Source organism: Sphaerodactylus townsendi, linkage group LG03 (genome assembly GCF_021028975.2).
Source record: "Sphaerodactylus townsendi isolate TG3544 linkage group LG03, MPM_Stown_v2.3, whole genome shotgun sequence".
NCBI lineage: Eukaryota > Metazoa > Chordata > Lepidosauria > Squamata > Sphaerodactylidae > Sphaerodactylus > Sphaerodactylus townsendi.
In genome coordinates, this window is record NC_059427.1 from 75,355,821 (window position 1) to 75,367,855 (window position 12,035).

Below are 12,035 nucleotides of genomic sequence, written 5' to 3' on the forward strand. Positions count from 1 at the left end.
ATGAAATACAATGTAATAAAATACAGGTTTTTTCACTTTATTTGAAGAAAGATTTTGCCTCGTCAGATGCTGAGCTGAAAAATTCAAATGGTTGTCAGAGGCGGAGTGAGGGGGAACTGCGTCTGGGGCGCATGCGCCCCCTGCACCCCTGCTGCGGTGCTGTCTATTCCCGCCCCACCCCGGAACCTGCCCAGCCATGTCCCCTCAGCTGCTCTGCCCGGGGCGTCACATCCCACCCAGCCCTGTTGGAGCTACGCCACTGATGGTTGTATGCATGGATAATTTTGAACAGTGTAATTCAACATGTTGGTAGGGCACAATAAAAGAAGGCCTCTGTTCTATTCACATTACCTTTTTAGTCATGCCAATCATCACTCAGAAAGCCTTCAAGTATTATCATAGTTGTTTACAACTTATATTGCAGTGTCTAATTCCAGTCCTTTTGCTTACTCTCAATTTGGAGTGATCCACTCAAATTTCTTTCTTGGTGACTTCCAAAGTTAGTTGATCTGTTATTGTGTGGAAGATAGTCAGCTTTTGCTGTTAAATGAAATACTAAAAATATCTGCTTTGAGTTATCTGGTGTAATCAATGTATGGAATAAATTTCCAGAGTTGTCAGGATGATCCCTGTCTAAATGTTCATGACAATGATATGCTGGTTGCATGATGAGTGTCTCAGACTCAATCTTGGAATGCTCCCCAGCTGATCCACATTTGCAATTGATATGCCAACCTCTAGGTGGGGCCAGGATTACAACTGATCTCCAGAGTACAAAGATCAGTTCCCCTTGAGAAAATGGCTACTTTGGAAGGTAGACTTTATGGTATTATACTTTGCTGGAAGGTCCCTCCCTTCCTCAATCTTTGCCCAGGCTCCACCCCAAAGTCTCTAGGAATTTCCTGATCCACAGTTGGCAATCCTAATTGTTAGAGATGGCAGTGCTGATTATGTGAAGAGGGCACTTTGGGTCTTCATCTAAGTGCACAACATTCTTACATTTTTTTCATTTTTTAGACTGGAGGTTTGCTTTTAGGTGTCATTTACATTCAAATTGTCAGTTACTTTTTGTATATTTTCAGTAAAACATAATTTGGCGACATCGGCATCTTTTTAATGAAGAAATTAAGTGGTATCTTGCAGTTAAACACAGTCTTGTTTCAGTTTGTAAACTGAAAAAAAAAGAAATTTAATTCTATATTGGAGATGATTTTGTATGAAAAAGTAATTTTATTACCATTTGGTCAAATTCTATTGCATTGTAATGACTTAGTATTTTTATTCAACAACATGTTAAGACATTTCCTTGATTTCTTCTAATTTGTTTTTTCTTCCTTTGAAAGGGAGCATCTTATTATTTGTGTGTGCAGTTTGTTTTTTCTACCAGAATATTTATTCAAGATTTTTTTCATTTAAATATGTAAGAAAACACAATTCATTATTTTACATATTTCAACAAGCAACTTTTTAAATTAAGCAGAACTTTAATATAAACTTATTTATAGCAGTAAAGAAAGGCCTTGATCTGATTAAGCATTAGCTAGGTGACCTGAATAGCCCCAGGCTATTCAGATCTGAGAAGCTAAGCTAGGTCAGCTCTGGTTAGTATTTGGATGGGAAAGGAACAATGGAGCCATGACATGAAGGCAGGCAATGGCAAAACACCTTTGAATGCTTCTTGTCTTGAACACCCTACAGGTCACCATAAGTCAGTTATGACTTGACCACACACACACACACACACACACACACACACACACACACACACACACACACACACACACGAGAAGCCAACCTTTTTAAAACTATGCTGCTTAACTCCTGTACCTGTCCATCTTTCAGTTGACCTTCCTCTACCTCACAATCACATAATTGAAAAAGTTTGTGCTATACATGCACACAGGAATTTGCAGAGGGCATGTCATTTTCTCATTCCTCACTACTTTCTCTTTTCCTTCCCTGAAACCTCCATAGCTTCTCTCTTCTTCCTGCTTCTTCTCTCTTTCCCAGCCACCAGCCATCCTACCTTCCTTTGTCCCACATCTTCAGTTCCTCCTCCTGTTTATAGCAGTCTCTGCCTAGAAAAACTGGTTGAGTTATGCAGTGTCAGCTGTCAGGCCAATACAAGCTGTATAGTGCTAGACCCTGGGTCAGCCTCAGTTGTGCAGGAGGAGACCTGCAACAATTGTAAAGGCACCTCACTTTCCCCTCTATCCCACTTTCCCCTTTCCCTCCTCATAGCAGCCTCAATACTCTTTCTGTTTTCTTCTCTCCATTCCACCTGCCAACCAACTAACCCTATATCTGACCCAGAGATGTAGCTGGTGCAAACGGAGCCTAGGGCGGACTCTGAGTTTTCCTTTTCCCCCATGGGCCCCCGTCCTTCCTGCCCCTCTTACCTCCTGGCCTTGGAGCATTGCCTTCCCTCCTCTGGGGCCCGACAGAAGCCCAGCCAGACTCCTGGATTTGGGAAAACCCCTCCCTGCCTCCCTCCCTGGCCCAGGGACTGGCAGGGGAGCTGCTGGGGTGGGGCTGCAACCTAGCCAGACTCCCGGGCTAGGAAAGCACCTCCCTCCCTCCCCATCCCAGGAACTGACTGGGGAGCTGCTGGGGGCATGGCTGCAGCCCAGCCAAACTTCTGGCCCAGGAAGAAGTCCCTCCCTGCCTCCCTCCCCGGCCCAGGTCTCTCTTGGATTTAAAAAAAGGGAGGGGCACTCCAGCCTCGGCTCAGAGTGGGAAGTGCCGCAGCCGTGTCTGGAGTGCTCCAGCCACAGCTGCGCTACTTCCTGCTCCCAGGCTCAGTGGTGTAGTCACGTGGGGGGGCATTTTGCCCCCCCCATGACTAATTGGTGTGCACCTGGGGCACATGACCCCACATGTCCCCGTGGCAGCTATGTCACTGATCTGACCCTATCTTCACTTATTTTTTTTATTTTCTGTATTTACAACTTGCCTTTCTCCACAATGAGAACCCAAAGCAGCTTATACAATTCTTCTTTATTTTGTTTCTACATCAACCCTTTGAGGTAGTTTAAGCTCAGAATATTTGGGTGACCCACAGTCATGATGAACTTAGATGACAAAGCAGGAATTTGGGCAGGATCTCTGAGATTATAGTCTGAAAATTTAATCATATACAATGCTGACTTCTATACAGTGGCTGTTGTTTAACTGTATCAAGCCTGGACTAGTCATTAAAGCAGGGGTCCCCAAACTTTTTAAACAGGGGGCCAGTTCACTGTCCCTCAGACTGTTGGAGGGCCGGACTAAAAAAAACTATGAACAAATTCCTATGCACAAATGATTGTAAAATGTTTGATTTCACCTTTCAGCCTTTCTGTCATGGTCTATTTTTAGAACAGTGACCAAAGTATGTCAAGTACAGGGTGGGCTCCAAATATTGTTGGGGAGGCTGTGGAATACCTTCCCCTCTAAAAAAAAAAAAAGCAGAACTTTCCCAATGAAGCATTCCATCTAACCCAGGATCAGGTATCTTCCTGGGTTCTTTCCTCCCTAGCAGCCAGCGAGCGATTCGCCAGCCTGGCTGATGCCAATGGGAGTGAGGCGGAACAGAAAGCCTGAGAGCAACACATGGAGTAGCCGAGAGGGAAGGGCGGAGCAGGCGTTGCCACATGTAAGGCTTTCAACTCTGGGTCAGAAAATGCATGGAGATTTGGTGGTGCCATCATGTAACTGCAATCAACGGCCGTTGGGGCCAGTTCCTCCTCTCCCTTGAGCCCTCACTGCACATGAATGGAGCCATCGCTGCCATGCCTGGCGGGCCGGATAAATGCCTTCAGGGGGCCACATTTGGCCCCCGGGCCGTAGTTTGGGGACCCCTGCATTAAAGTCATGTAATAGTAAGTCACCTGGTGGTTGCTGCCAGAGCTGACCCTGCTGAATTCAAAAGTCAAAATGATCTGGAAATGGCCTCTGCCTCTCTCCCCTGCCATTTATTGACAGAACCCAAGGCTTCAAGGCTATGTAGTTGCCTAGCAGTGCCACCAAAGACATTCTTTTATTGAAGTTACAGGTTTTGCTTCTATTATTTTGAGGATTTTAACCCCTCAGTGTATTTTATTTCAGATTCTTCAACAAACCTGGGGTAATTTCAAGGTTTGTAGGAAGATCTGTCTTATCTGTTCATTGTTCCAGTCTCTAGATTTAAGAATCTACACATTTGGCCATATTGAGAATTATATCAGTGTACACAGCCATTCCATTTAACAAATTGTGTCCAGGATTTCTATATGTACTGTCTACGTGTTACTTGAAAGAGTAATAAACTGCGTTTATAAACTTGAAAGAGTAATAAACTGCGTAATCTAATCTAATCAGGTCTGAGCTCAGGGAAGGTATTTTTCTATAATAAAAGGAATACACATACAGACATGTAAAAAGTGATGTAAAGAAGACAGTTATTTCATTTCATGATGTAATGAAATTAAACATAATTAAAATATTTTATTAACGTATAAAGGGATGTCCAGTAGTTCCACAATCTTCAATTTCACATCAAAACATGGTTAATGCCATGTATGTTATATATTTTCATGACTGCAAAACACCAAAAATAAGACCAAAAATGATAAAAAGTAGAATTAATTTAAATGGCCATTACAGATTAACAAAATCAGTCTAGAGACAGGCAGTCCAACTAAGAGAGATTGAGTTCCATTAGGCTAGACCCCTCAGAAAGTCCAAGATCATGTTTTGCAAAGGCACGAATTCAGTGTTACAAAAAATGACAGAAATGTACTCTGTGCTATATTCAGCCTTCATCCCACAATACAGCTGTTTTCTGTCCAGAGGCTGCCAAATATGATTATCTTCTCAAAAGAGAGAATGGAAACAAATTTAATGGGCAAATTAAAATTTAATGGGCAAACATTCCCCTGAAAAATCTGATTTGGGATCTCTTGCACAAAAAGCTGAGAGAGCAAAATATCTAGAATCTTAGTAGAAGGGGGAAGAAAATCAAAGTTTTTTCCCTCCACCCCTTCCCCTCACAAGTCTTCTGTCATTAAAATCTGGTTCTAACAGCTGAATACTTCTTTTTCATGTGTGTTGGAAAGCAGCTACACCATGTATCAAAGCCATCAGTCCAAGTGAAGGATGGACTACGGGAGGTGCCACTGTCATCATCATAGGAGACAATTTCTTTGATGGGTTACAGGTCATATTCGGCACCATGCTGGTCTGGAGTGAGGTAGGTGTTGTCTGCACATTAATGTCTAATAACTTTGTCTAGTTTATAGCTAGCCTTTATTTCTCTGGGCCTTGTTCCATCATGGTAACAACTAATATACTTTCCTCATTTCCCACATTTTATACAAATAAGAAGTTCAAAATGCCCCCCCCCCCCCCCCCGCCCCAGTCATATCTGGTGTCACAGTTCTTGCTTGCAGTATGGGATTCTTCTAGTTTATTGGTATTTTTTAAAGATTTCTCTGAAAAAAATCTATAAATAATCTTATCATAAAGAAACCAGTGAAAATAAACATGGATAGTCTTACATATCTGGAATATCAACTAATCTGAGAGTGGCACCAGTGGTCAATAGTGCCCCACTCATTTTCAATCTCTTTCGGCCAGATTCTTTATACTTCGTAGATTTCTTTCACATTTGTGATAACTTTTCTTTCTGCTTGCCATAAATTCATGCCAAATATACAAATCAGAGTAACTTCGTGGTTATATTCATTTGTGCCATCATAGGTGATGTGAACATGAAACCATTTACTCCAGAACAGATGTATTATTATAATATGGAAACATTAAAAAAATTGGTTTGACTAAAGAAACCCTGGAGACAATTGAAATGTGTATAGCACTCAAACAACTTTCACTCCATAGCTTCTACCTGGATAACATATTACAATGGTCACTTGTCAGAGCATCTCCTATGTCAGAAGAATAAATAAGACAGGGAAAAGTATTTTAACCCAGAATGATTTCTGATACTGTATGAACAGAAATTGTGACATGCCAATGCCTTCAAACTAACTAGTATTTATGCATTTGAATTGTTGTTAAAGACTATCAAGCATAAAATGCTAGGAAAGGATAGTAAAGCTGTAGCAAAAATAAGATTGGTGAAAATCAGGTGATGTGCAAATAAATGGGAGATAAGATTTAAACAGGATTAACAAGTCTGGTTTGTGGCCTCAGTGGTGAAGGGGTGAAGAGACAGCTATACCCACTCACCACAGCAAAACACAAGTAAATAACACAACAATCTTCTGGGATTAAAAATGACCACAACTTTATTGGCCTAGCAGCTGACAGAGCCTTGGCAACAGATCCTGGCATCGACCAACCCATCTGCTGACCAACATACTTCACCCTGCCCTAGCTTGCCTGTTGGGCAGGGGGAAATCCCGTGGGATAGCAGATTGCAGGATTCCACATGGGCAAACTGTCACTGTGTGCTTTTTTCTGCCACTTGAAGCAAGGTTACCTTGTCATCCCCTGAGCTCGACATGTCCCCCATAAGCCCTCACCCCAAAATCCTTAAGGGATCCACACAAATGGGAGAAATGGGCATGCAAGGCACTTTCCCTCCAAAATGTATCCAACCCCAGCTGATACCACCCAATGCAGTTGTGACAAGGCAAGGAATAAGCACCATGGTACAAAACCTACAAAACAACCTGAAAAAAGCACATTGCAAGAAGGGTGAGATGACCAAGAAAAGCCATGAGGTTGATTGAGGCTCAGGCACAAGAACTAATATCCTGGCTGGGCAAACTGGACAGGACAGCCCCTCCAGTGAGGTCTTCCAGCCAGGATTCCCTGGGAGATATGGAAACCTCCATGCATGTTCAGAGGTCTCCCTAGCTGTTAGCCAGCTATGCTGCCAGGCCCAGTGAGCCACCCTGTATCACCTTCCTCCTCTCACTTACAAGACTATAAAACAGACCCCAGGTAAATCTGGGACCCACAGCTTTGTGGTGATGCTAGAGATCAGTGGTAGAGCACATGTTTTGCATTTAGAGGGTCCTAGGTCCACCTACATCTACACCTTTCACCCTAGTTACCATATCATAAAATTTACTTTTCACACTGAGGCTTCTAGAAAGAACTATTTAAAAATGCCTCATCATAAGCACCATGAATTCCTATAGGCATAAATAGTGAACTATCTTCCTATATTTGTCTTCATTGAGATTTGTTAAGAAATAAGGCTATAAGGAATCCCTTTCTGTGCTGCATATATCAACAGGATGCCCACTGGAACCACTCTACATTGAAGAGTGCCGAATGCATCTGTGTATGTCTCTTATGATTCCTTTATTATAATGCAATCCTAAATCATTTGCATATTTTCCTTTGATGAATGGATAATGTTTTTATATAACTTCCATAAAATACTTGAACTATTTAGTAAACTTTAGAAACATTTGGGGAAACTTTTATCCAGTTTTATTGCAGTCCACAGTAGATGACCCTAGTACAGTTAAAGAATGATGTGAGGGATATTTTTAAAGCATTTTATTGACCTTCTCCTTTGGTGTGTTAACATATATAAACATATCAAGCTACCTGATACCATGCTCAAGGTCAGAATTGTCTACTGTGGCTGGCAGCAGCTCCCCGAGATCTCAAGTTGCTTCACACACCTACTCTCTGAGTTTCTTTAAATGCAGATACTGGGAACTGTTTCTAGGATCTTGTAACACATATATTCTCCCAGTGATATGCCAGCATGGTGTAGTGATTAAGAGCAACAGATTCTGAATAATTTCCCACTCCTCCATATGAATGGCAGCTCTGATCTGATGAACCAAATATTTTCCTCTCTCCTTCACAAAAAGCCAGTTAGGTGACCTTGGGCTAGTCACAATTTTCTCAGAACTCTCTCAGCCCTACCTACCTCACAAGGTGCCTGTTATGGGAAGGGGAAGGGAAGGTAATTGTAAGCTGCTTTAAAGAGACTCTTCAAAGGTAGACAAAAGCAGGATATTAAAAAAAAACTTTTAAAAACCTATTATCCTCCCCTCATATGTACATGTCTTTTATCTGTACATTGAGACATATAAGGATGCTACTAGAAGTGTTAATTTCTGAAGTAGTCATGCAGTTGCCCTATGCACACTGTAAACAATCTGCGCTCCAAATACTGCAGTTCTAATTTACTTTGTATGTATTCAAGCTTTGTAATTGTAGTATTTATAGGCATGAAATGGAGCTGATTATCAAGTCATTTTTCAAAAGTTTGCTCTGGTGTGAGTGCTGTTGAAACAAATATAATTGTACAATTCTTTGAGGATTGAGATACATATTAAATATGTAGATTTAAAATTATTCCAGGACACATATTTATTATTTAAACGTACACTGTAATTATAGGCTCTCCAACATAATTACAATGTTTCTCACTCAGGGAAGTACATTGAACCATAGTTTATCATATTAATTTTGTGCAGAAATACAGATACTTGCAGCCAGATTTTTCAATTAATTTTTGGCTGCCACAAAATGAAAATTATTTCAAAAAAATATCTGACAGCATTTATGCTCAAAAAGGTGATGACTCATTGATTTAGACTGTGTAGTTCACATTTTATAATAATTGTATATAACATGCACAATTTCTGTAAAGAATTTCATTTTCAAGAACTTGGACACAGGTTACATTACAACATAGATGTTGGGATGTTGTGTGGTTTCCGGGCTATATGGCCGTGTTCTAGTAGCATTTTTTCCTGACGTTTCACCTGCATCTGTGGCTGGCATCTTCAAAGGATTCAGATGATCCTCTGAAGATGCCAGCCACAGATACAGGTGAAACGTCAGGAGAAAATGCTACTATTAGCAGGGCCATAGAGCCCAGAAACATTCCAATGATTCTGGACATAAAAGCCTTCGACAATACATTGAACATAGATGTTATTTTGACCATTCGTTGAGAGGCACAAAGAAGACTTTTGCTGCTCAGCAATCTCTTGTGTTTAAAAGCGTGGAAGTTGAAGTGTGAACGTGCAACCTGTTCTCCCATTCAGTTTCAGTGAAAGAGTCAAATGCATGTGTATAATGGAATGCTCATGGAAATGGAAACCCCCAGGTACATACCAGTCCAGTTTCTTCTCTGTATAAAGAGTTTATGCAGGTGGAGTTGTATGCAGCAGTATCCTGTACTGATGGGCCGGCACATAATGTGAACAGAAATACAGCAGTTGCCATTGATCTTCAGCTGCTGATTGCAATACTTGAAACCTGACAGAAAACAGCATGGAAGGACGTTTAGGTGCATTCAAGTTTCAGCTTCTTAAAGAATCAAATGAGTGGACAGTAAATGAGTGGACAGTAAATGAGCCTTTAAACAATAATTTTTCTTGTAATTTTCTTGTAATATGATTCTATAAAACAGAATAGAGAAAAAACCCATGAAAATACGGACAATTTATTGGGGGGGGGGTGTCCCAAAAGAGTGACAGTGATTTAAGGGAGTTGAAAAACAGATCCCAAATAATGTTGATTTTTTTTTCAGGATTATTTGGGTCAATTTGACCCTGCTGCCATTGGAAAAAATTCTTACTCTCCCTCTCCCGCTCATTTACCTGCTGGCTGCGTCTTGGAAATGGCAGGCATCACAGAGCTGAATGCTGGGCTTACCCAAACTCAGTGCTCAGCTCTGCACTTCCTGCTTTCTCTGAAGTCCACATTGGCTCTCAAAGGAGGCAGGTGCTGCAGAGGTGAATTCTGGGCTCAGCTCAGCCAAGCCTGGTATTGATCTCTGCACTGCCTGCTGTCTTTAAAATCCACGTGGGACTTGGAGGTGGCAGGCAGGGCAGAGAAGAACACTGCATCCTGCTGAGCAGAACCCAGCATTCAGGTCCTGCTACCTGTTTGCATTTCAATTGAATAGATCTTTTCAGAGTTTCATCAAGTTTTATGAGCAATGGTTTTAAGAATTAGAAAATCTCGTTCCCCCCTCCCAATATATATCTTTCATCAACTCATACCTGAATTGCTAATTTCTGTGCATAACATGAGTCACATCCAATGTTATTAGTCAGGACAGACCAGGGAAAGGAAACTAGGAGTAATGGGGGGGAGGGGGAGGAGGAGTGCAACCTCCTATCTGAAAAGAACACCCAGCCTGGAATCAAATCCACTATAAATGTTTCGAATCAGAATGTGGCCCAGCCTGATTCTCTTATTCTACATGTAGCAACTTCCATAATTGGTAAAAGAACATCCAAAAGTCTTTTGCCTTGAAAAACCCTACGGAGTCAGCATAAGTCATCTGTGACTTGACAGACAAGAGCGAGAGAGAAGGATATACTTTGTGCTTTGTCAAGGTATAGATCAGCTGAGGATTTGGCAACAACAGGCTTTTGGGTGCAAGTTCAGGAAACTCTGCTTATGTATATTTCACGTGCAATATACTTAATAATAATAATATTTATATGATATTTTTGAATATTCAGAATTTTCTACATAATGTATTTCAGAACATCCTCTATAAGGTACACTAGTATTATCTTCTGTAGAAATGCACTGGTTTATGTATTTAAATAAAAGTCTCACCCAACAAAACAGAGGTGTGTCACTTGTCAGAAAGGCTGTGAAGATAGCTTTGGTAAGACTTCAAGATAAATTCATAAGTGTAGAGCAATGCTGTAATTCTTTACATTTCACATATTGTACAACAAACTATTCATAAGATTATTGAGTGCACTGATTTCAACCAATTGGATTCTAGAGCAGCTGTCCTAGGTTGCTTTTGCTTAGTAACCTGATTTAACTTCTGATATTGCAAATGGTTTTATAAATCACACAAGTTAATGACAGCCAGCAATGAACAACATATTCACACACAGACACTGTTACCTCCTCTACAGTATAAAACAACACTACCTAATAGAAAAAAGTAAAATATATTACTGGAGTGTTGTGTGGTTTCCGGGCTGTATGGCTGTGTGTGTTAGTAGCATTTTCTCCTGAGATTTTGCCTGTATCTGCGGGTGGCATCTTCAGAGGATCTGATGGTAGTAAAGCAAGTGGAGTATATATACCTGTGGAATGTCCAAAATGGGAGAAAGAACATTTGCCTGATTGTGGTGGGTTTTTCGGGCTGTGTGGCCATGGTCTGGTTCTTAATGTTTTGCCTGCATTTGTGGCTGGCATCTTCAGAGGTGTATCACAGAGGGAAGTGTGTTTGGGTGGAACTTGCCATGCAAAGGTGTAGTTGCATAGCAAGTTCCACCCAAACACTTACTGATTGGTTCCCCTGGGGACATGACAATTTATACCCCACTAAAACATTCCATACTCACTGGATGCAGTATGTATTCAACAAATTCTGTTGAAATTGCTTGTGGATTTCAAGGGCAATTTCAACAGAAGATTGCTAATTGCACCCTTTACACTTGTTGAACAGGCAAATGGTTCTTTCTCCCATCCTAGACATCTCACATGTATATATACTCCACTTGCTTTACTACCATCAGATCCTCTGAGGATGCCAGCCACAGATGCAGGTGAAACGTCAGGAGAAAATGCTACTAGAACATGGCCATACAGCCCGGAAACCACACAACACCCCATTGATTCCAGTCACGAAAGCCTTTGACAATACATAGAAGAGATTAATCAGCTACAAAGTTGGACAAATACTAATATGTTCAGGATTTTAAACTTCTATCGTTAATCTCTATAACTCAGTTTTAATCTAATCAATTTCACATTCTTTTTTTTAAAATTGTGTGAAATAGATGACAGGAATGCCATAATATTAGAGTATTTTGCTTGAAAATTCCAGCACAACTTTGCATAGCAAATTCCACCCAAACACTTACTGATTGGTTCCCCACCTGGAGACATGACAATTTATACCCCACTAACACATTCTCTTCTCACTGGATGCAGTGTGTAACAGACTTCCCTCTGTGATACACTTCTAAAGATGCCAGTCACAGATGCAGGCGAAATGTTAGGAACAAGATTTACCAGACCATGGCCACACATCCCGGAAAACCCACCACAACCAGTTTGGTTAATTTTAATTTTGGCTTCTTTATGAGGCC

General features: G+C 41.0%; 1 protein-coding gene across 5 annotated transcripts in view; it reads left to right on the plus strand.

Annotated features, from left to right (window-relative positions):
* The window catches only part of EBF1 (EBF transcription factor 1), a 422,414-nt gene that overhangs the window by 314,304 nt on the left and 96,075 nt on the right, over window positions 1-12,035 (plus strand). For 3 of the 5 annotated variants that reach the window (XM_048487679.1, XM_048487684.1, XM_048487682.1), the window contains exon 9: window positions 5,076-5,209. In XM_048487679.1, coding sequence (XP_048343636.1) covers window positions 5,076-5,209 — 134 coding nt within the window. The remainder of the gene's footprint in view (window positions 1-5,075; window positions 5,210-12,035) is intronic. The other 2 variants (XM_048487680.1, XM_048487683.1) reach the window with 1 other exon arrangement.